Here is a 24,439-nt window from a genome sequence, read left to right as displayed (position 1 = left end):
AGATCTAAGCATGTACTTTTTTTTTTTTTTTTTTTTTTGGCTGGAGTCATACTCTGTTGTTTAGCCTGGCTAATTTTTGTATTTTGAGTAGAGATGGGGTTTCACCATGTTGGCCAGACTGGTCTCGAACTCCTGACCTCAGGTGATCCACCTGCCTCAGCCTCCCAAAGTGCTGGGATTACAGGTGTGAGCCACCGCGCCTGGCCCTTAATCATGTACTTTTAATATTCTAGAAATATTATGGCTATTGGAAAAGGGAAGTTAACTCTCAGCAAATAAACTGGGAGTTCAAATTGGAATTCCTCCACAGGTCTCATTTCAGTAAGGCACTCAGAAACAGGAAATTTCAAAGCAGTACAGTACTAGGCTCAAGCAATCTTCCCGCCTCAGCCTCTCAAAGTGCTGGGATTACAGGCGTGAGCCACCACACCTGGCTTGAGTGTTTTTAGATTCCTCACCTAAAAGGCAGAGAGCTAGGAGTTAAGTGCAGATGGAGAGGGTGTAGGCACCCGGCTCTTTTTGTTTGTTTTGTTTTTGAGACAGGGTCTCTGTTGCCTAAGCTGTAGTGGCACAATCATGGCTTACTGCACCCTCAACATCCTGGGCTCAAGTGATTCTCCCACCTCAGCCTCCCAAGTAGCTGGGACTACAGGTGCACACCACCAGGCCCACTTAATTTTTGTATTTTTTTGTAGAGACCGTGTTTCATCATGTTGCTCAAGCTGGTCTCCAACTCCTGGACTCAAATGATCTGCCCTGCTCAGCCTCCAAAGTGCTGGGATTACAGGCGTGAGTCACCTGGCTCTTAACAGCTCCAGATGAACCCCTTCCTGTATGATCACCCCACTGGCACTACAGACTGAGCAACACAGCAAGACCCTGTCAAAAACATAACAAAACAAAAGGGCCATTTGAGTGTCTCTATTTCTATCTATTTAATTTTTTTTATTTTTTTGGAGACAGAGTCTTGCTCTGTCGCCCAGGCTGGAGTGCAGTGGCACGATCTTGGCTCACTGCAACCTCCGCCTCCCGGGTTCAAGAAATTCTCCTGTCCCAGCCTCCCAAGTAGCTGGGACTACAGGCACACGCTGCCACGCCCGACTAATTTTTTGTATTTTAGTAGAGACGGGGTTTCACTGTGTTGCCCAGGCTGGTCTCAAACTCCTGAGTTCAGGCAATCTGCCTGCCTCGGCCTCCCAAAGTGCTAGGATTACAGGCGTAGGCCACCGCATCCAGCTTACTGGGGGCGCAGTAAATGCCGATTTCCCTTGGGTATCTTCATTTCTCCTTAGAGCCCAGCTCTGTGCGAGGCGGGCAGGAGTGGGTGGGGCAACAGCAATAAGAGTAACAGCAAGCGCACACACGGCCTTCCAAGTGTGCCAGACACCGCTCTAACACTGAATCCGCACAACCCGAAAGGCAGGCTTTTTTTTTTTTTGCTTTTTTTTTAAGAGATGGGAGGGTCTCCCAGTGATGCCCAGGCTGGTCTCGATTTGCTGGCCTCAAGCGATCCTCCCGTATGGGGCCCCCACAGTGCTGGATTACAAGCGTGAGCCACCGCGCCCGGCCAGGGCAAGTCTTAATGTAGCTCTTTTCAGACAGGAAAACTAAAGTGTAGCGCGGCTAAGTAACGTAGGAAGCACCAATCATGTTTCTGGCCAAAGAAGTGAACCACGTCAACTTTCAGGCAGAAGCAGCCGAGATAATCCGCAGCCAGCAGCTCCCAGGGGGCCCGGAACCCAGAAAGCTGGACCGCGTGAAGGAAGTCCCGCCCCGCCCCGTCCTGCCCCGGCCTCCGGGTTTCCGCTTCCGCTCTTCCCGGGTCCAGTCTATCCTGGCGGGGTCGCGGGGTCGGGATGGCCGCTGGAGGCGATCATGGTTCGCCCGACAGCTACCGCTCACCTCTTGCCTCCCGCTATGCCAGCCCGGAGATGTGCTTCGTGTTTAGCGACAGGTATAAATTCCGGACATGGCGGCAGCTGTGGCTGTGGCTGGCGGAGGCTGAGCAGGTAACGGACCCTGGGCTGAGGGGCTGGGCCGGGAGGGACGGGCCCGCCCCAGCACGTGCTGGGCTCTGTGCCGGGCTGGGCTTAGCCACCCCGGAGCTGCGGCCGGGCTATTTTCAGCTGGGTGTTCCCTGTCCTGAGGAGCTGCGGCCCCAGGAAAGCAAGGGCAGGTGGCCCAGGAGCCGCCACCTGTTGCCTCACATGTTCTTAGTCCGAGAGGGTTCGAGACGCGGAGGCGGCTGGGAGAAATTCAGCCTGCAGTTTCAGAGAATTCACCTTGGTCATCCCCGCAGGAGTACGCTGCTAACGATAGACACCGAGCGCTTGTTTCGTACCGTTGTGCTCATTATTTCACGCATCTTTTCTCGTGTAATCCATGAAGATCTTGCAGGCTTGATTGTGTTTTTCCTACATTGCAGGGGAGAACACCAAGCCTAGACAGCTTGTTGTTTGCCCTAGCCCATGCAGCTATTAGGCGCGGAACTGGGATTTGAACCTGGGTGCAGTCCAGAGCCTGAGCTGAGCACGTAGCCCCTTGGTCTTCCACAGTTATGCAGTTAGTGACAAGTGACAAGACTGGAATGCGTGTTTTCTAGGCCACCATTTCCACCTCACTGGCCTGCGCTTTGCGTCTGAGGAGAAGACTCTGGGTAGGGGTTTATTAAACGGGTTTTATAGTTTCTTTTCTAAGGGCTGTTTGAGAACTCCTTAGCCCAGCGGTTTCAGAAATAGCTGCAGAAGAGTTGAAGCAAACTGAAGGTGATCCAGAGAGCGATAATGTTTCTCCTCAAGTTTCAGAGGAAAGTGCCACAACGAGCAAATTGGCAATGCTCTCTCAAACGGCACACTAAACACGGAAACAATCTGAGTTTGTGTCTAGGACCCGTACAATGGAACTCTCGAAACAGGAAACTTTCATTCTAGATTCCCTGCCCTCCCCTTATCACTGCCCTCCAAAATATTGGGCTATACACTACAATAATAGCAGACATTCATATAGTGCCTTCTGAGACCCAGGTACTGTCTTAACCCTTTACACATGGTCGCTCATTAATCCTCCAAACAACCGTGAAGAGTAGGTATTAAATACTGTACCTGTTTTACAGATGAAAGAATGGAGCATCAAGTTAATAAACTCTTGGCGTAGATAGCGATAGTAGTAGACCTTCATCATGTGTTGTGATTTGTGATGTACTAGCGTGTACTCTTTCTACTTCATCTGATACTCCATTCTGTAGATGAGGGTAGTGGTACTCAAGACTTTGCCAAGGTCGCCAAAGCTAGTAAATGGCTTCAAGCTGGAGTTGGAATGTAGAGTCTGAGTATGTCTTCTTTCCTCTGTTTGCCTGAAACGCATACAATTTTGGCTTTGGATTATCTATTAGGTCACATTTACCATAAATTGCATAATAACTTAGTAGCTAAGAAAAAACTTGGAGAATAAGAGATTAGGAGGAATGCAGAAAATTCGTAGTGAGGAAAGTATGAATTTTGAAAAGATACATTGCTTCAGGGGAGGAAGCAGTATGGCCATGCTGCCCTCTGCTGCTTTGCTTTGGAAGGAGTCAAGAGGTGTCCTGTCTTCTGTGACTGTAAAGTTCCAGACAGTGCTGCCACATGTGGCTGCCGAGTACTTGAAATGCAGCTAGTGTGACTGAGAAACTGACTTTTTGCTTTTGTTTGGTTTCTGAGACTGTGTTTGGCTGTGTTGCCCAGGCTGGAGTGCAGTGGCACAATCTCGGCTCATTGCAACCTCTGCGTCCTGGGCTCAAGCTGTCCTCCCACCTCAGTCTCCCAAGCTGGAACTAGAGGTGCACGCCACCATGGCTGGCAAATTTTTGTGTTTTTTTTTTTTTTTTGTAGAGACGGGTCTCACTATGTTTTCCAGTGTGGTCTAGAACTTCTGGACTCAAGCGATCCACCCGCCTTGACCTCCCAAAGATGTGAGCCACCATACCTGGCCTGACTTTTTACTTATAAATATTTTCCAATACTTTTTCATTAATCAAATTAAATTAAATAGCCATATCTGGCTAGTAGCTCCTCTCTTGGATAAAAAAGATCTAAGATGTAAGATCCTTCCCCGAGTCACTGTTTGCAAGTTTCAAGTGAGGTTTAAATCAGTTTCACCACTGTTTATATTCAACCCTTGGATCCAAGTTTTGAGCTGCCTGTGGGCTGCCAGCTGTTTTTTGCAGCCTAATTTTTCCAGTGATGGATGAATGTAAGACATTGACGTGTTTATTTTCTCATCAGTATCTCCTGAAATTGCTTTCAGTTGCACTCATTTGCTGTACATAATTTCCTGGCAAAACTGCTTACAGAATTCTTAACTTTGGTTTCTCAAAGTAAATCCATCTAAGTAACATGGCCACCACCGTGCCAAGCACTAAGGATTAAGCAATGAATAAAACAAAGCTCCTCAAGAAGTATTCATTCTAGAGGGAAATGACAGGTTAATAAATATGTAAAAAATGTCATGTGGTTTTTAAGTGCTGTAAATAAAACCAGGCCAGGGATAGAGAGTGACACAGAGGGTGTTTTACACTGAAGTCAGGGAAGACCTCTCTGAGGAGATGACATTTGATTCCAGAGACCAGAATGTGTGAGGGAGTGAACCAAGCAGAGGTCTTGGGCAGAAGGAACAGTCAAGAGCAGGATTATGTTGTTGTTTTATTTCTTGGAGCTTTCTTAGAGTATACTTTACCATGGTTCATTGAGAAGGTCTCTCCCACCACCCCTCGACCCCACTACCCCCGGCCAGTGGACTTTCAACTTGGTTGCCTTAAATTTTAATTTAAGGGTTGGGAGATAGGGTATTGCTGCTAACATGAATCAGTTTTTTTCCTTGGTGTCACTTCATTCAAATAACTGTGACACTGAGTCTATTTTATTTTATTTTGCCTATTCTGCAGACATTGGGTTTGCCTATCACAGATGAACAAATCCAGGAGATGAAATCAAACCTGGACAACATCGACTTCAAGATGGCAGCTGAGGAAGAGAAACGATTACGACATGATGTGATGGCTCACGTGCACACGTTTGGCCACTGCTGTCCAAAAGCTGCAGGCATTATTCACCTTGGTGCCACTTCTTGCTATGTTGGAGACAATACTGTAGGTGCCCGTGTTGTTTATACTTAAAACTCAGTCTCTAGAATGTATTTGTCAATTTTATTTGATGTTGTCCAGTTTAGGAAGTGAAACTATAAATTTTTTTTTTTTTTTTTTTTTTTTTTTTTTTTTTTTTTTGAGACAGTCTCTCTCTGTCGCCCAGGCTGGAGTGCAGTGGCGGGATCTCGGCTCACTGCAGGCTCCACCTCCCAGGTTCACGCCATCCTCCTGCCTCAGCCTCCCAAGTAGCTGGGACTATAGGCACCCACCACCACGCCTGGCCAAATTTTTTGTATTTTTTTAGTAGAGACGGCGGGTTTCACCCTGTTAGCCAGGATGATCTCGATCTCCTGACCTCATGATCCGCCCGCCTCAGCCTCCCAAAGTGCTGGGATTATAGGTGTGAGCCACCACGCCAGCCAAATCTTTATTTTTAAAGGTATCTTGGTTGAAAATGCTGAGGAATTTTTTCAGCTTTTACTGTCCTTCCAATCTAAACTGTAAGCACCAAATGACCTCTATAAAATAAGACCTACAGATCCTGCTTATGCATTGGTTTGCTGGATGTAAGCCAAAGCCTTAGCATTTTAATGGCTGAGGTAATTTTTCAAAGGAATTTTTTTTTTTTTTTTTTTGAGACAGAGTCTTGCTCTGTCACCCAGGCAGGAGTGCAGTGGTGCGATCTTGCTCACTGCAACCTCTGCCTCCCAGGTTCAAGCAATTCTCGCGTCTCGACCTCCCCGGTAGCTGGGATTACAGGCACCCGCCACCGTGCCTGGCTAATTTTTGTCTTTTTAGTAGAGAGGGGTTTCACCATGTTCGTCAGGCTGGTCTTGAACTCCTAGCCTCAGGTCGTCTGCCCACCTTGGCCTTCCAAAGTGCTGGGATTACAGGCGTGAGCCACTGCGCCCGGCCTTCAAAGGACTTACAAAATCCTTCGAAGACCTTTGAAGGACTGTGAAGTCCTTCAAAGACCCTGTCTCAAAAAAAAATGCTTTTGAGACAGGGTCTCGCTTCTGTCACCTAGGCTGGAGTGCAGTGACACGAACATGGCTCACTGCAGTCTTGACCTTCTGGGCTCAAGCGATTCTCCCACCTCAGGCTCCTGAGTAACTGGGACCACAGGCATGTGCCACTGCACTGGGCTAATTTAAAACAATTTTTTTTTTTTTTTGAGACAGTTTTGCTCTTGTAGCCCAGGCTGGAGTGCGATGGCGCGATCTTGGCTCACTGCAACCTCCGTCTCCCAGGTTCAAGCGATTCTCCTGCCTCAGCTTCCCTAGTAGCTGGGATTACAGGTGCCTGCCACCACGCCCAGCTAATTTTTTTTATTTTTAGTAGAGACAGGGTTTCACTATGTTGGCCAGGCTTGTCTCGAACTCTTGACCTCAGGCGATCTACCTGCCTCAGCCCCCTCAAAGTGCTGGGATTACAGGCATGAGCCACCACGCCTGGCAAATTTTTAAAATATTTATAGAGACAGTGTTTCACCATGCTGCCCAGAATGGCCTTGAACTCCTGTGTTCAAACAGTCGTCCTGCCTCAGCCTCCCGAAATCCTGGGATTACAGACGTGAGCCACCATACCTGACCTAGCTTGTGCTCTTAATCAGAGTATACCCATGGGGGTTGAAGTTAGATTCCAGATAAATGTCCAATTTGGGAATAAGCCAGTAATTTTTAAGTTGCCCCAAATGCTTTCATTTAGTCTTAAACATAATTAAAGGCATCTTTGTGTAATTGGCGAGTCAGGTAACGGGAGAAGAACAGTCTTCTTACTTGGAAAATCCTTTAAACAGTACCCAGTGTGTGGATGGGCTCAATAATTACTGTTTCATAGCGACATGTGTTGGAGCTACCTGAAAGATGTACATCTCGAGATAACCTTCCTCAAAAGCAGCTTTACGTTTCCTAAACCTTGATATTCTGGGTCATTCCTTTCCTTGTTAGCAACTGTAGGCAGGAAAAAACCGGGAAGGCTGAGCGCGGTGGCTCACACCTGTAATCCCAGCACTTTGGGAGGCCAAGGTGGGCGGATCACGAGGTCAGGTGATCGAGACCATCCTGGCTAACGGTGAAACCCCGTGTCTACTAAAAATACCAAAAATTAGCCGGGTGTGGTGGCGGGTGCCTGTAGTCCCAGCTACTCGGGAGGTTGAGGCAGGAGAATGGCGTGAACCTGGGAGGCGGAACTTGCAGTGAGCTGAGATTGCACCACTGAGCTCCAGCCTGAGCGACAGAGCAAGACTCCCAACTTAAAAATAAAAAAAAGAAAAAAAGAAACGGGGGAGGAAAGTAATGGAATGTACCATATGGAAGCTTCTCAGAAACTCAAGCAGTCCTCTGGGAAAACATAAACCTTGTTGACTTACACATTGTCCAGTCATTTTTTTTTTAATTGAAAAATTTTTTAATACTGGAGAGACAGTCTTGCTCTGTTGCACAGACTGATCTTAAACTCCTGGCCTCAAGTGGTCCACCTGCTTCAGCCTCCCAAAGTCCTGAGAGTACAGGCATGCGCCACCATGCTGGGCTTTATAAGTATAAAGGTTTTGTTACTTATAGATCCCAGTAGTACTGTTAAGCTGACGTGCTTTTCAAACAGTAATCAGGAAAGAACAACTTGTATTAGTATTTTCTGGCATGCTTAGTGGGTTGGTAATGGTGATATAGGCTGGTAGCTGAGCAACCCAGCCTTTTTGGCCAAAAAGTGTTACATAATAATATTGTTTGAGCAAAGCTGCTTAATATAAGATCATTGCGTTTTCTTTCGTAGGACTTGATTATTCTTAGAAATGCACTTGACCTGCTTTTGCCAAAGGTAAGGAGTTGGGAGATGTTTCCTACCAACCGTAGATTCCCTATGGTAGGAGATAGGCACCAGTTACAAGTAAATCACAGTGTAAATTTTTACATAGAGCATCATTTTTTCAGGTGAACGACATCCCTGTGTTTAATCTGTAGAACTAATTGTTTCTTCTTCTTGTCCTTTCTTCTCTTCCTCCTCCTCCTCCTTTCTTCTTCTCTTCCTCCCTCTCCTTTCTTCTTCTTCTTGAGACAGAGTCTCATTCTGTCAAGTGGCGTGATCACGGCTCATTGCAGCCTCCGCCTCCCAGGCTCAGACAATTCTGTCTCCGTCTCCCAAGTAGGTGGGAGTACAGGTGCATGCCACCTCGCCTGGTTAATTTTTTGTAGAAATGGGTTTTTGCCATGTTGCCCAGGCTGGTCTCAAACCCTGGGCTCGAGGGATGCCCCCGTCTTGGCCTTCCAAAGTGTTGGGATTACAGGTGTGAGCCACTGCACCCAGGTGACTGTCAGTGAATGGTTTTTAAAGCATAGCCTTTTTTTTTTTTTTTTTTTGAGGCGGGTCTCCTCAGTCACCCTAGGCTGGAGTGCAGTGGTGCCAATCTCAGCTTCACTGCAAGCTCCATGCCTGGGTTCAAGCATTCTCCTGCGTCAGCCTCCCGAGTAGCTGGGACTACAGGCGCCCACCACTACACCTGGCTAATTTTTTATATTTTTAGTAGAGACGGGGTTTCACCATGTTAGCCAGGATGGTCTCAATCTCCTGACCTCGTGATCCGCCTGTCTTGGCCTCCCAAAGTGCTGCGATTACAGGCATGAGCCACCGCGCCCGGCCAGTTCTTCATTTTCGCTGCTGTCATCCTTTCTTGCTTGTGGGGGCCCAAGCATAGCCTTTTAAATGAAGAGAGTGCAACCAAAGGCATGTTGCTGGGATATGTGGGTCAGGATTATGATTTTGTTCTGTTTTTCTGCCATGGTCTTAAAATAGTTCATGACATTTTAGGTAGTCAACTCAGTTTTCAAATTTTGGTTGCTATGAACTCTTCCAGGCAGTTTAGGATACAAAGATGGAAAGATATGGCTGCTGCCTTTCATGAGTTACAGGTCTAATTTTATACAAAATTATCTAAAAGTTTTGTTCCTAATTATGTAATGAACACAACCTGAATTCAACCTCTTTCTATCACATGATCTTTCTTGTAGCTTGCCAGAGTGATCTCTCGGCTTGCCGACTTTGCTAAGGAACGAGCCAGTCTACCCACGTTAGGTTTCACACATTTCCAGTAAGTGATAAGATTACTTCTTGTTTATGTGCATATGGCTTTCAGCTACTTCTTGAGTTCTGTCTTTTCTACAGTAACCTTGAGGTGAAGAATCTGAAAACATGATTTAAGTATACGTAATTTGGGATGTTTATGGGGAATGAGCCTGATATCTAACTTAAAACATACTGGTGAGAGAGTAAATATAACAGTTCCTTTGGGAAACATTGGGAAAAATATATCAAGAGCCTTGAAAAATATTATTTATGATAGTAAGCATTAGAAACAATCTAAATGGGCCAGGTGTGGTGGCTCACGCCTGTAAACCCACCACTTTGGGAGATCAAGGTGGGCGGATCCCTTGAGGTTAGGAGTTCAACACCAGCCTGGCCAACATGGTGAAACCCCGTCTCTACTAAAAATATAAACATTAGCCAGGTTTGGTGGCATGTGCCTGTAATCCCAGATACTCAAGAGGCTGAGGCAGGAGAATCACTTGAACCCGGGAGGCAGAGGTTGCAGTGAGCTGAGATCGCACCACTGCATTTCAGTTTGGGCGACAGAGCAAGACTCCGTCTCAAAAAAAAAAAAGAAAAACATCGAAATGTTCAACAATAAGAGAATAAGTAAGGCATAGTATTCGTACATCCATAGGTTGGAGTAATATGCAACCATTTAAATGATGCTTACAAGATCTAACGTGCAAAGGCACTTAGGTTTATGTTATGGTAACAAAGACAGCTTATAAATTGCACAAAAATTGGTTGAAAGTACTCCATGATGTAAATGTTCATTACTCTGGTTTATGAGATAATAGGAAAATTAAATTTCTTTCTACTTTTTGAGTTTTGTTTTGTTTTGTTTTTGGAGACGGAGTCTCGCTCTGTCGCCCAGGCTGGAGTGCAGTGGTGTGATTTTGGCTCACGCTCACTGCAACCTCTACCTCCTGGGTTCAAACGATTCTCCCGCCTCAGCCTTCCTAGTAGGTGGTACTACAGGCGCCAGCCACCACGCCCAGCTAATTTTTGTATTGTTTGGAGAGAGAGGGTTTCACCATGTTAGCCAGGCTGGTCTCAAACTCCTGACCTCAAGTGATCTGCCCACCCCTGCTTCCCAAAGTGATGAGATTACAGGCGTGAGCCACTGCCCCCAGCCATACTTTTTGCATTTTTACTTGTAAAATATGCAAGTATTTTTATGATTACTGAATAAAGCCCTTTTAAAAGGCCGATGGTGTAATTTTGGAGTGCTAGTGACAGGTTTTGAGTGATGTTTGAGTAGTGGTATATTAGCATCTGCCTTCTGTTTTGATGGTGTATTGCTGTGGCAACAAGGATATGATAATTTATGAAAGCCTTTTGAGCTTCGTATTTCTTAAAGGCAGGGCCTATACTTATTGGTAGCAGTAGCCTGAAGCGCTTGTTCATACGAAGTGCTCCATGCCAGTGGCTTCCCTCCACATCCTCCTTCCTCTGTGTTACAGCTCCTAGGCCAGGCGCAGTGGCTCAAGCCTGTAATCCCAGCACTTTGGGAGGCCGTGACGGGCGGATCACGAGGTCAGGAGATCGAGACCATCCTGGCGAGCACAGTGAAACCCTGTCTCTACTAAAAAAATACAAAAAACTAGCCGGGCGAGGTGGCGGGCGCCTGTAGTCCCAGCTACTTGGGAGGCTGAGGCAGGAGAATGGCGTAAACCTGGGAGGCGGAGCTTGCGGTGAGCTGAGATCCAGCCACAGCACTCCAGCCTGGGCGACAGAGCAAGACTCCGTCTCAAAAAAATAAATAAATAAATACAGCTCCTCTCTTCCTCACCTGCCTCAGTGCTCAGCAAATACAGAAGCATTCTAATGTTCCTCTGGAGATAGCATAATGGAAGAGATTGGCTGCCAGAGTTCGTAGCCATTAGGAACTCAGAAAACAGTGTTGATGTGTAGGCATCCTCTTAGTGTATCAGTTCATGCAATTAAAAAAAACTATTGAGATATAATTTACATAACAGAATTCACCCTTTTAAAGTGTACAATTCAGTGGTTTTTACTATACTTAGAGAATTATGCAATCATTACCACTATATAATTTCAGAGTATTTTCATCATCCCAAAAAGAAACCTCATGCCCATTGATAGTCACTCCTATGCCTCCCTTCCCCACCCGCTGGCAGCCGCTGATCTATTTTTTGTATCTACGCATTTGCCTATTCTACACATTTCATAGAAATGGAATCGTGTACAATATGTGGCCTTTTATGTCTGGCTTCTTTTGCTGTTTTCAATATCCATGTTGTATCAGAGCTTCAGTTCTTTTTATGACTGAAAAACATTCCATTGTGTGGTTGTACCATGTTTCATTTACCCAATTGTCAACAACTGATGGACATTTGGGGGATTTCTGCTTTTTGGATACTATGAATAATGCTGCTGTGAACAAGTCCATGCTAATTTACTTCTTTCTTTGCTTATACCAATAATCTGTTAGCAGTTAACAAGGAAAACGATAAGATTAATTTTGGAGATACACTGTAGCTTGTGATGTGCCTTCTGTGGACATTCCTAGTGTTATGCCTTGATGTTCCTAGCTGTCAGTGTTATTAGCCTAAGAGGAAAGAAATTCCATTTGGAATAGGTTAGGTTATCTATTAGAAATTAGGCTGGGTCTGGGCACGGTGGCTCATGCCTGTAATCCCAGCACTTTGAGAGGCCAAGGCAGGTGGATCACCTGAGGTCAGGAGTTCAAGACCAGCCTGGCTGACATGGTGAAACCCTGTCTCTACTAAAAATACAAAAAAAAGTAGCCAGATGCGGTGGCGCACGCCTGTAGAGGCCCAGCTACTCGGGGGGCTGAGGCAGGAGGACTGTTTGAACCTGGGAGGCGGAGGTTGCCGTGAGCCGAGATTGCGCCATTGCACTCCAGCCTGGGTGACAGCGAAAAAGAAAGAAATTAGGCTGGGCGGCCAGGTGCAGTGGATCACGCCTGTAATCCCAACACTTTGGGAGGCTGAGGCAGGTGGATCATGAGAAAGTGGAATCAAGACCAGCCTGGCCAACATGGTGAAACCCCGTCTCTACTAAAAATACACAAATAGCTGAGTGTGGTGGCGGACACCTGTAGTCCCAGCTACTCAGGAGGCTGAGGCAGGAGAATTGCTTGAACCCGGGAGGCAGAGGTTGCAGTGAGTCAAGATCGCGCCACTGCATTCCAGCCTGGGCAACAGAGCGAGATTTCATCTCAAAAAAAAAAAAAAAGAAATTAGACTGGGCATAGTGACTTAGGCCTGTAATGTCGGCACTTTGGGGAGCCAAGATGGGGATAGTTTGAGGCATGGAGTTCGAGACCAGCTTAGGCAACATAGGGAGACCATGGCTCTTAAAAAAAAAAACAAAAAGTTAGCCAGGTGTGGTAGCTTGTGCCTGTAGTTCCAGCTACTCAGGAGGCTGGGGTGGGAAGATGGCTTGAGCCCAGGAGATTGAGGCTACAATGAGCTGTGATTTTACCACTGCATACCAGCCTGGGGTGACAGAATGAGACCCTGTCTCAAAAAAGAAAGAAATTGGACATTAGGACAATTTATTCATAATTATGTATTTTGTTTTTTTGTTTTGTTTTGAGACAGAATCTCACTCTGTCACCTAGGTTGGAGTACAGTTGCGCGATCTTGGCTCACTGCAACCTCCACTTCCTGGATTCATGCGATTCTGCCACCTCAGCCTCCCAAGTAGCTGGGATTACAGGTGTGTGCCACCACACTTGGCCAATTTTTGTATTTTTTGTGGAGACAGGGTTTTGCCATGTTAGCCAGGCTGGTCTCAAACTCCTGGCCTCAAGTGATCCACCCACCTCAACCTCCCAAAGTGCTGGAATTACAGGCGTGAGACACCGCAGCTGGCCTCGTAATTATGTTTTGTGTTGAGAAACCGACCTTCAGTGGCTTGATTGTCCAGGCTGGAGTGCAATGGCACAATCTTGACTCACTGCAACCTCTGCCTCCTGGGTTCAAGTGATTCTCCTGCCTTAGCCTCCCGAGTAGCTAGGATTACAGGCATGCGCCACTATGCCTGGCTAATTTTGTATTTTTAGTAGAGACGGGGTTTTTCCATGTTGGTCAGGCTGGCCTCAAACTCCTGACCTCAGGTGATCCGCCTTCCTTGGCCTCCCAAAGTGCTGGGATTACAGGCCTGAGCCGCGGTGCCCTGCTTTGATTTAGGCTTAACAAGAAACAAAGCCACTAGCTGCTACGTTCACGTCCTCTGCTTATGCGTGTTGTGGGGTGGTTCTCCATCGCGTGACTACTCCTCACTGGGTCTTGACTCCTCGCAAAGGCTTTCCTCTACTTCCAATCTAGAGCAGCCATCACCATTATCTTCATTGTTCTTTTATTCTTTTAGCACTTAAAATCTCAATAATTAATCTCGTTTCTTTTTTTAATTTGTTTTTTTGAGACAGAGTCTGGCTGTGTCGCCCAGCCTGGAGTGCAGTGGCACAGTCTCGGCTCATTGCAGCCTCTGCCTCTCAGGTTCAAGTGATTCTCCTGCCTCAGCCTCCCAAGTAGCTGGAATTACAAACACCTGCTACCACACCCAGCTAATTTTTTGTATTTGTAGTAGAGACAGGGTTTTACCCTGTCTCTGTTGGCCAGGCTGGTCTCGAACTCCTGACCTCAAGTGATCCACCCGTCTCAGCCTCCCAAAGTGCTGGGATTATAGGCATGAGCCACTACGCCCAGCCTAATCTTGTTTTGTTTTCTTTTTTACTTGTTTACAATGTAAGCAAGTGCCATTGGACAAGGATCCTGTCTGTGTCATTCCTTACTGTATTTTCAATAGCAGGAGCATATCAGATACTTGGCAAATATTACACGACTTTCTGATGTATTTCTTACCAATGTCGGTGGATATAGCCATGAACAAAAGGGACATTGTTCTTGCCCTTACGATAAATTGCCTCTTGCCATGCATCACAGTGGCTCGTGCCTGTAATCCCAACACTTTGGGAGGCTGAGGCGGGTGGATCGCTGGAGACATAGAGTTTGAGAGCAGCCTGGGCAACAAAGTGAGACCCCATCACTACAAAAAATTTGAAAATTAGCCAGGCGTGGTATTGCGTGCCTGTGGTCCCAGCTACATGGAAGGCTGAGGCAGAAGGATCACTTGAGCCCAGGAATTCGTGGCTGCAGTCAGCTATGTTCATGCCACTGCACTCCAGCTTGGGCGACAGAGCGAGACCCAGTCTAGAAATAATAGTAATTTAAAAATTGCCTCTTGATGAAAAAAGAACTATGCTAATAGCCTTTTAGTTTCATACTCCTTGACTATTTATAAATGACATTGAATCTCCGTAACGATTATTTGGTTAAATGTTTTAGCTCTTGTTTTATCTTTACCAGTTACTTCATCTCTTAAATTGTTCTCCCTCCAAGGGGTAATGGTGGTTATGAAAAGAAGCAATGAAACCTTGATGATGTAAGGTGTTGGTCTGAGACTTCCGTGTGTTCTCTTTGGGTTTTCAGGCCTGCACAGCTGACCACAGTGGGGAAACGTTGCTGTCTTTGGATTCAGGATCTTTGCATGGATCTCCAGAACTTGAAGCGTGTCCGGGATGACCTGCGCTTCCGGGGAGTAAAGGGCACCACTGGCACTCAGGCCAGTTTCCTGCAGCTCTTTGAGGGAGATGACCATAAGGTATTCAGAAAGTGACCTGCAGGACACTGAAATTCAGTGGTGGAGCCTGAGACAAGGCTGTCTTTGAGGATGATAGGAGAGATTGATTGTGGGACGGGTGGGGTCTTTGAACTGGAAGCAAGTTGTGGGGGTTGGGGGCAAGACCTGGGTATGATGACAGGTTGGGGCATTCTCATACTAGACACCTGGATTATCATAAGGATGTGTCTTTTCTTTCCAAGGTAGAGCAGCTTGACAAGATGGTGACAGATAAGGCGGGATTTAAGAGGTAGGTAAGTGGGAATACGTTGACCTCCCTGTTAAGTTGATGAAAGTCCTGTGTTCAGTATACCTCTAGATTTGACCTTACAATTTTTGCCTTTTTCTTCCTTTGTTCTTCTACCCATTTTTTTTTTTTTTTTTCTGTCTCTATCCTGGGTTTTATTTTCTTACTATCTGGATTCTTTTTTGTTTTTCCCCCTAATCGTCTTGCTGACATATTTTCTGGATTTTATTTTATTTTATTATTATTTTTGAGACAGGGTCTTACTCTGTCACCCAGGCTGGAGTGCAGCAGTGTGATCTCGGCTCACTGCAGCCTCCACCTCCCAGCTTCAAGCCGTCCTTCCACCTAAGCCCCCTGAGTAGCTATGACTGCAAGCATGCCTGGCTAATTTTTGTATTATTTTTGTAGAGATAGGGTTTCACCATGTTGCCCAGGCTGGTCTCGAACTCCTGAGATCAAGCGATCCACCTGCCTCAGCCTCTCAGAGTGCTAGGATTATAGGCATGAGCCACCAGGCCTGACCTGCATTCTATTTTTGTATAATCTATAGGAAAAAAGAAAATGATTTACTTCTGGTTTCTTTAGAATATACCTTTTTTCATGTTGTTACCATTTTTGTTTATTTACTTAGGGCCCCCAACAGGTTACGCTAAATCTGACCATTTCCATTGGAGTCCACCAGGTTCCACCATGGATGCTTCGCCCAGGCATTTCTATTGAGCTGTGGCCGGACATGGGCATGTTGCACCATGTATCCTTCTTGAGTCATGCCAGTGTCCTGAGTATTAGTGAAAAGGGTGGAAGAATAGTTTATTTCAGGAGCAAGTTACCACTCAGGTCCACTGGCTCAGTATAACTTAGCATACCAATAAGACCAAGCTTTTCTTTAGGATGTGTTTTTCCTTGTTTGACAGAGGCATGTTTTGAATTATTATTATTATTTTATAAGAGTCTCCCAATGATGCTTAGGCTGGCCTCAACCTCCTGAGTTAAAGCAGTCCTCCTCCCTTAGCCTCTTAAGTAGCTGGGACTACAGTCCTGCACCACTGCAATGGCTTTAAAATATTTTAACATACGTCTCTCTTCTATTTATTTCTAGAGCTTTCATCATCACAGGGCAGACATATACACGAAAAGTGGATATTGAAGTACTGTCTGTGCTGGCTAGCTTGGGGGCGTCAGTACACAAGGTGAGTGGTGGCAGCTTGTGGGGCGGGGACAGGAGCTCTGGGCACCACAGACAGACTGTTTCAGCCTCAGACTTTTACTTAACCATCTCTCAAGCAATATTATACATTAGTTTAATAATTTGTGGTCTGTAGATGAAACCCTTAAGGGGAAGACTAGTTTTGGCATTTTCTTTAAAGTTATCCCAAGCACTGCAAAACATCCATCTTTTTCAGTGGTGTATTAAATTAATCTTTTTTTTTTTTTGAGATGGCGTTTCACTCTTGTTGCCCAGGCTGGAGTGCAGTGGTACGATCTCAGCTCACTGCAACCTCTGCCCCCTAGGTTCAGGTGAGCTTCCCAAGTAGCTGGGATTACAGGCATGCACCACCATGCCTGTCTTATTTTAGTAGAGGCGGGGTTTCACCATGTTGGCCAGGCTGGTCTTGAACTCCTGACCTCAGGTGATCCACCTGCCTCGGCCTCCCAAAGTGCTGGGATTACAGGTGTGAGGCACTGTGCCCATCCGAAATTAATCTTGTGATTGTCTTTCCATGATGCCTTAAGCAGTGTTTCACAAAAGCGTTTTCATGCTCCTTGAATTTGTCATCCCAGCCCTTCGGGAACAGAGAGGAGTCTGAGTAAGATACTCTCCAGGAGCTCTTGGGGAGGACACGCTGGTCTTCAGCTCAGCCGCAGCACACCTAAGAGCTCATCTCCTTCATCAGCCTAGTCACGGCTCCCAGACTCTCCTGCACACTGACAGTGTGGGGTGATGCTTATTCCCCTGCCTCCCCCAGATTTGCACCGACATACGCCTCCTGGCAAACCTCAAGGAGATGGAGGAACCCTTTGAAAAACAGCAGATTGGTGAGTGCTGTGTGGAGACCTGTGAGCACACAGAGCGGCTGGAGGGCTGTGGATGGGGGCTGAGAGCTCATTCAGCAGCATGCTTGCCTACTCACTATCCTCTGAAGTCTCTCTGCCTTTGTATCTTGTCCTTTTTTACATGGGCAGGCTCGAGTGCGATGCCATACAAGCGGAATCCCATGCGTTCAGAACGTTGCTGCAGTCTTGCCCGCCACCTGATGACCCTTGTCATGGACCCGCTACAGACAGCATCTGTCCAGTGGTTTGAACGGACACTGGATGATAGTGCCAACCGGTCAGTGGCGCAGGGACGTCACATACACCAAGTTGAGAGGAGGTCTGAAGGAGGGACCTAGAAGTAAAAGGACATATTTGAGCATCTCTACAGTCTCCTTATCCCCAAGGAGCCCAGAGTCTAGCAGGGAGGCAAAAACATAGAAAAGACAGTGTGATAAGTGTTACAGTTGGAGTGTGTACTGGGTACTGTGGAGCAGAGAGGAAGGCATAGTGCTTGAGGCGTCAGAACGCTTCACAGTAGAGGTGGTGCTTTAAGACTTAAGAAATACATGCATCTTTTAAAGACAAGATCGGGAGCATTATAAAGGCACAAAGCAGGAGAAAACACACTTGAGGGAGTTACTACTACTTGAGTAGCCCTGGGGAATGAAATCAACATGTGCCAGGAGGTGGGGCAGGACATGGTCACAGATAGTAGCCAGTTTACGAAAGGTCTTCTGGGTCTTTTCTGAAGGCAGATAGATGTCAGTTGTGGTGTTTAGGCACAATGACATCTTGATAAGCTATGAGATGAGTCTGAAATAATCTGTACTGCTGATGAGGTACCAATGTGCACATCATTTTCTGTTTTGTGTTAATACTCATTTAAAGCAGACTGGCATTACTCTCGCCTGCTTGCATTGTGCTGGAATTTCTTGAGTGGATACGGATGTATAGTTAGACCTAGCTTTCTGGGATCTGTGCATAATCTAGGATTTATCTCTGGAGATAAGTCATGTGAACTCACTCAGAAGTCAGCCACTGAATACTTTTTAGCAAGGTGTGACCCTGGGGGTCTGCTGATTTGCCTGCTAAAAGACCCTGGCAGCAGTTTGGAGAGTTGGCTCTAAGGAGACAGGGATCACGTCAGAACAAGTTAGGGGCTACTTTAAAAGTCCGAGGCCACGTTGGTGCAGGTGCCATGTCAATGGAGAGGAAGGATATCGATCCAGAGTTGAAGGCAGACTGGCCAGCCCTGGTGGTTGACCGGAATGAGTATAAAGAATTTGGTGACTGGGGTGCTACTGTCATTTGCTGAGGCAGGACCTGCGAGGGAGGAATGGCAGGTTTGTAATGGTGAGTAAGAAGAATGACAGTGGCTGAGTTCAGTTTGGGGACTGAGGTACCTATGGATCAACCAGGTAGACGTCTCAGTAGGTATAAGGTCTGGCACTTAGGCAAGTGGTCTGGCCTAGAGGTGACAGACTTGAGGGTCATGAGGTCATTGGGGTAATCATGAGATTGAAGGAAATTATCCAGAGAGTACAGTCAGTAGGGCAACTTGTTGGGACACACTCTGCATTTCACTGAAATTATTTGTTTAAAGAGATACTGAATGGCTATTTGTTTTCTAGACGGATCTGTTTGGCCGAGGCATTTCTTACTGCAGATACTATACTGAATACGCTGCAGAACATTTCTGAAGGATTGGTAGTGTACCCCAAAGTAAGAAGCTTCCATTAAAAAGTAAAAGGGAGGGGTTAGAATGTGGGAGGGAGGGTGCTCTGGGATGTGTTGAGGGAGCTGCATTCTGATCCGATAGGCGTTCTTCCCACCCGAGCTCATCCTTCAGTTCATAAGCTCTAGGGAACTAGCTCTGTGGAATTCATAGACACATTTATAGAAACAGAAAAAGAAGTATTTTATCTCGCAGCATGAATCATCAGCTCTGGTGTGACTAGGCAGAGTAGATGGCTCCATTTGCCTGTTTTTAAGTACCTGAGGCAGATGGGTTTATTTCTCTCCTATACTTAGCTCTTGAGGCTGAGCACTGATATGTAGCAAATAGGGGTTTTGAGAATTCTTTAGGCCGGGCCCGGTGGCTCAAGCCTGTAATCCCAGCACTTTGGGAGGCCGAGATGGGCGGATCACGAGGTCAGGAGATCGAGACCATCCTGGCTAACACAGTGAAACCCCGTCTCTACTAAAAAAAATACAAAAAACTAGCCGGGCGACATGGCGGGTGCCTGTAGTCCCAGCTACTCGGGAGGGTGAGGCAGGAGAATGGCGTAAGCCCGGGAGGCGGAGCTTGTAGTGAGCTGAGATCTGGCCATTGCACTCCAGCCTGGGCGACAGAGCCAGACTCCGTCTCAAAAAAAAAAAGAATTATTTAAGGCCGGGTGTGGTGCTCACGCCTGTAATTCCAGCACTTTGGCTGTAATTCCAGCACTTTGGGAGGCCGAGGCAGGCGGATCACCTGAGGTCAGGAGTTCAAGACTAGCCTGGCCAACATGGTGAAACCCTGTCTCTACTAAAAATACAAAAATTAGCTGGGCGTGGTGGCGCGTGCCTGTAATCCCAGCTACTCAGGAGGCTGAGGCAGGATAATTGCTTGAACCCAGGAGGTAGAAGTTGCAGTGAGCCAAGATCATGCCACTGCACTCCAGCCTGGCAACAAGAAAGAAACTCCGTCTCAAAAAAAAAAAAAAAAAGAAAATCTTTCTATGTGGCAACTTTTTAAGTTAATATTCCCTTTTTAAAAATCAAAAATCTGGCTGGGCACGGTGGCTCACACCTGTAATCCCAGCACTTTGGGAGGCTGAGGTGGGTGGATCACCAGGTCAGGAGATCGAGACCATCCTGGCTAACACGGTGAAACCCGTCTCTACTAAAAATAGAAAAATTAGCTGGGCGTGGTGGCGGGCGGGGAGGCTGAGGCAGGAGAATGGTGTGAACCCGGGAGGCGGAGCTTGCAGTGAGTGGAGATTGCGCCACTGCACTCCAGCCTGGGCGACAGAGCGAGACTGTCTCAAAAAAAAAAAAAAAAATCAAAAGTCTGAGTTAGTAAGAAAACTGAAAAAACATCATGTAGAATAAAACAACCCATTACTGTCTCCATAATGTGGTAGTTAGTGTCTGTGCTGTGCATTTTGTTTGACATCCTGCTGTTTATCACTTTAGCCTTGAGGCAGCTTTCTTGGTCATTCACTTTATCTTTTCCTATAGGTAATTGAACGGCGCATTCGGCAAGAGCTGCCTTTCATGGCCACAGAGAACATCATCATGGCCATGGTCAAAGCTGGAGGTAGCCGCCAGGTTTGTAACCTCTCATGTTCCTGGTTAAGTTGAGAGTGCACGTTTGGTCCTGCTCTCTTCTCCATGAGGGAGAGCAGATGAAGGTGTTCGTGTCATTACCTTCACAGTAATGGTACAGAGCAGTGGCCATAATCTGCCATCTATGGAGGGTGATTGTGGTGAACTGAGTTTTTAAAAGTGAATTACTTAATCACTTGTAGGAAAAGTCCACTCCTAGTGAAGGAATGAGGTCTGACATTCCGTAGGAAGTGAGCAGGAGACAAGAGCAAATTATTCATGGGGCTTTATGGAAGAGGGCCAGAGCAGGGTGGGCATCCATTTCAGGCTTGTCCTAAGATGTGGGCAGAGAGTAGTGAAGACCCTGGTAGAGACAGACACGGGAACCACCTCAGCCTGGAGGTGTTTTTGTGTAGAGCTGTGTAGACTACATGGATGTGAAGTATCTGATGACTTTTTTAAAGTGTTCAAATGCCCTGTTAGTGGAGAACTGACAGTACTTCACTGTCTTCCCAGGATTGCCATGAGAAAATTAGAGTGCTTTCTCAGCAGGCAGCTTCTGTGGTCAAGCAGGAAGGGGGTGACAATGACCTCATAGAGCGTATCCAGGCTGATGCCTACTTCAGTCCCATTCACTCCCAGTTGGATCGTTTACTGGATCCTTCTTCTTTCACTGGTCGTGCCTCCCAGCAGGTAAGCATACATTAGAACGCTTCCGAGGAGCGGTCCCCAGAAGCCTCTTTTCTGCTGGGCTGCAGAACCTGGGGTACTGTCTTTGATGTTTTTGCTTTATAGGAGGTATGTTGGGAATGGGCCTAGTTAGAAGGAAATCAGAGCAGGTTGCTGGCTAAAACTTAGAGATTTGGGTTTGGTTTCTGTTTTGTTTTGTTTTTGGAGACAGTCTCTCTCTCACCCAGGCTGGAGTGCAGTGGTGCTGGGATTACAGGCGTGAGCCCCCACAACTGACCAAGATATGGCTGTTTTGAGCTAGCTGCCTTAAGTATTTCTTTATGTAGATTTTTTGGAGTTTTGATCTTGAGAATGTGGTATAATGGACAAAGAATTAGGTTTTATTGTCAGGTGGATTTGGGTTAAATCCTAACCTCTGGCATTTACTGGCTGACAGGATAAAAGTAAATATCTCAGTGTTTTAACAATTGAAATGCATGAGTATATACTAGGTGCTCAGTATGTGTTCAGATACTGTATTTAATTCTGGGGATTTAAAAATGAATAGATAGGCCGGGCACAGTGGCTCACACCAGTAATCCCAGTACTTTGGGAGGCCTAGGCAGGAGAATTGCTTGAGTTCAGGAGTTCAAGAACATCCTGGGCAACATGGTGAAAACTCCTCTCTACAAAAAAATACAAAAGTTAGCCAGGTGTGGTGGCGTGTACCTGTAGTCTCAGCTACTCAGGGGGCTGAGGCGGGAAGATAGCTTGAGCCTAGGAGGTGAAGGCTGCAGTGAGCCATGTTCATGCCCCTGCCCTCTGGCTTGGGTGACAAAGTGAGATCCTGTCTCAAAAAATAAAGATGAATGGATAATTCTCATCTTTAGAGAGCTCAAAACTTAGTGGTGAATACTTTTAAATAGGTCATTAGAATACCAAGCAGTAGGTGCGAGGACTGAGGGCTAAAATACTAGAACTGGAGGTAGGAGACCAATAAGGAGGCTGCTGCAACGGACCAAGCAGTAAATGATGAGAGCTTTGAGTGAAGGCAGTGGTGAGAGATGCAGACCAGGGAGGGAGAGGAGGTTAAGCTCTTGGTGATTACTTGAAGAGGGCTGGGAAGCAGGAGGAAAGCTGTGGTGATTTTTAGGTTGGATAGAAATGGCAAAACCATCTGAGAGAACACAGGCTGGGCCAGTTTGCGGGAAAGGTTGGTGGGCATGTGGGCATGGTGGTTGAATCACCTGTGTCTAGGCGGAAATTCCTTATAGGCAGTTAAGGAAAAAACAAGCTTAGTGGTGGAGTAAAAGCTTCATTAAATTAGGTTTTAGTGGTATCACCTGACATTGGAAAAGGTATTATCTGCTAATATCTTAACATTTTCTTTTGTCTTGTATCTGCTTTCCTCTGGCAGGTGCAGAGATTCTTAGAAGAGGAGGTGTATCCCCTGTTAAAACCATATGAAAGTGTGATGAAGGTGAAAGCAGAATTATGTCTCTAGAGTTGGAAGAGAATTAAACGAAAAATCATTAATTGCTGAGGCATGAAAATTGTGTTACTGTAATGCCTTATTTTACCTCGAGAATTGTTACCTTAAATTAATACAGCACTTTCTTCTATCCATGGTCTTTCCCATTTCTCAGTCTCACATTTCTCAACAATGCAGAAACAAAGAGCATTGAAGTTTACTCTGTTGTTTACAACAACACAAACTTGCATAATAAATGTAGTTCGTACTTGATCTCTGTTCTTTCAAGGCGTATTTTCCAGCTGCCTCAAGTTTAGTCCTTTTCACGTGTTCGTTTGCTTGTAAAGTAGCAAGAAATTTCTGGTCCTGTCCTCTAAAAGTGAATTAGATCTAGGTCTAGCAAAATAGCCTGGACTCAGTGATTGAGTCCATGATCAGATACCTTTTATTTCGGTTATTTTTGGCTAGTATAAGTAATGAAGTTTGGAACTACAGTAAATACTTAAAACAGAACAAAAAAAAACCCCTGATGTGACCTTCAGGCTTATTCAGCCAAAGTTGTGCCCAACCTCATTTCATCTTTTGATAAGGCTTATATATCAGGGAAATGCTAATTGAGTATATTGATTTCATCAGGGCACCTGACAGTCTTTATTCCTTGTTGCATGGATTTTGTTGTTGAGGCTTGCTCTGTCACAATAGCACAATCTTGGCTCACTGCAACCTCCACCTCCTGGGTTCAAGCGATTCTGCGGCCTCAGCCTCCCAAGTAGCCGGGATTACAGGCACCCGCCGCCACACCTGGCTAACTTTTGTATTTTTAGTAGAGATGGGGTTTTGCCATGTTGGCCAGGCAGGTCTTGAACTCCTGACCTCAAGTGATCCACCCATCTCAGCCTCCCAAAGTTCTGGGATTACAGGCATGAGCCACCATGCCCAGCCTAATCTTGTTTTCTTTTTTACTTGTTTACAGTATAAGCAAATGCCATTGGACAAGAACATTGTCTGTGTCATTCCTTGTTGTATTTCCAATAGCAAGAGCACATCAGATACTTGGCAACTAGGCAGTCTTCCAGCTTCCGCCACCACGCCCAACTTCCTTGTTGCAGTATTATAGCTGATTGAAGCAACTGTAGCCAAATATTGAGTTAATTACCTACCTGCCAGGAGAGCCCTTGTTATTTAGCCCATTCTCTTTTTTTTTTTTGAGACGGAGTCTCGCTCTGTCACCCAGGCTGGAGTTCAGTGGCCGGATCTCTGCTCACTGCAAGCTCCGCCTCCCGGGTTTACGCCATTCTCCTGGCTCAGCCTCCCGAGTAGCTGGGACTACAGGCGCTCGCCACCTCGCCCGGCTAGTTTTTTGTACTTTTTAGTAGAGACGGGGTTTCACCGTGTTAGCCAGGATGGTCTCGATCTCCTGACCTCGTGATCCGCCCGTCTCGGCCTCCCAAAGTGCTAGGATTACAGGCTTGAGCCACCGCGCCCGGCTAGCCCATTCTCATCCTACATATTTTTCAGCATAGATGAAAATGAAAGCTTTTGTTTATCAGATTTGCAAATGACACAAAACTGGGAGAATTAACAAGTACATTTATTTGGTAAAATAAGTTTTCATCTGTAACCTAAACAGGCTGAAATGATGTGCCTTAAACTAAGAGGAAAAATAAGATCAATGTAAATAAGTTAACCTTAAACTCAGTATGCACCAGAACTGAGAGAAGACTGTTTTAGGAGGTGTTAATGGTTGTCCAGTGCCCAAAAAGCCACCAGAGGCTTACTGCTCCACACTCTTGGCATTACCTTCAATTTTGGATACCCAGTCTGA

General features: G+C 46.1%; 1 protein-coding gene across 2 annotated transcripts; it reads left to right on the top strand.

Annotated features, from left to right (window-relative positions):
- Positions 1-1,797: 1,797 nt before the first annotated feature.
- On the top strand, positions 1,798-22,887 carry ADSL (adenylosuccinate lyase). Of its 2 annotated transcripts, XM_003905582.5 has the most exons (13): positions 1,798-2,009; positions 4,922-5,125; positions 7,898-7,942; positions 9,130-9,209; positions 14,692-14,863; positions 15,085-15,131; positions 16,228-16,318; positions 17,096-17,165; positions 17,313-17,460; positions 18,797-18,887; positions 20,388-20,477; positions 20,991-21,167; positions 22,561-22,887. In XM_003905582.5, the coding sequence occupies exons 1-13, from the start codon at positions 1,857-1,859 to the stop codon at positions 22,645-22,647; spliced, it is 1,455 nt and encodes a 484-aa protein (XP_003905631.1). In that variant the 5' UTR covers positions 1,798-1,856; the 3' UTR covers positions 22,648-22,887. The 2 variants fall into 2 exon arrangements, with proteins under 2 accessions (XP_003905631.1, XP_021777272.1); XM_021921580.2 differs by lacking the exon at positions 20,991-21,167 and having other exon boundaries at positions 1,805-2,009.
- The last annotated feature ends 1,552 nt before the right edge of the window (positions 22,888-24,439 follow it).

The sequence above is a fragment of the Papio anubis genome, chromosome 16 (assembly GCF_008728515.1).
Source record: "Papio anubis isolate 15944 chromosome 16, Panubis1.0, whole genome shotgun sequence".
Taxonomy (NCBI): Eukaryota; Metazoa; Chordata; class Mammalia; order Primates; family Cercopithecidae; genus Papio; species Papio anubis.
This window is presented reverse-complemented; position numbering and strand designations above follow the sequence as displayed.

Bases quoted from the DNA above. Each gene is read 5' to 3' on its own strand.
- ADSL (XM_003905582.5), top strand. From the start codon at position 1,857: ATGGCCGCTGGAGGCGATCATGGTTCGCCCGACAGCTACCGCTCACCT. The intron at 9,210-14,691 runs GTAAGTGATAAG...TTGGGTTTTCAG, and splicing joins TTAGGTTTCACACATTTCCA to GCCTGCACAGCTGACCACAG. The intron at 16,319-17,095 runs GTGAGTGGTGGC...TGCCTCCCCCAG, and splicing joins TGGGGGCGTCAGTACACAAG to ATTTGCACCGACATACGCCT.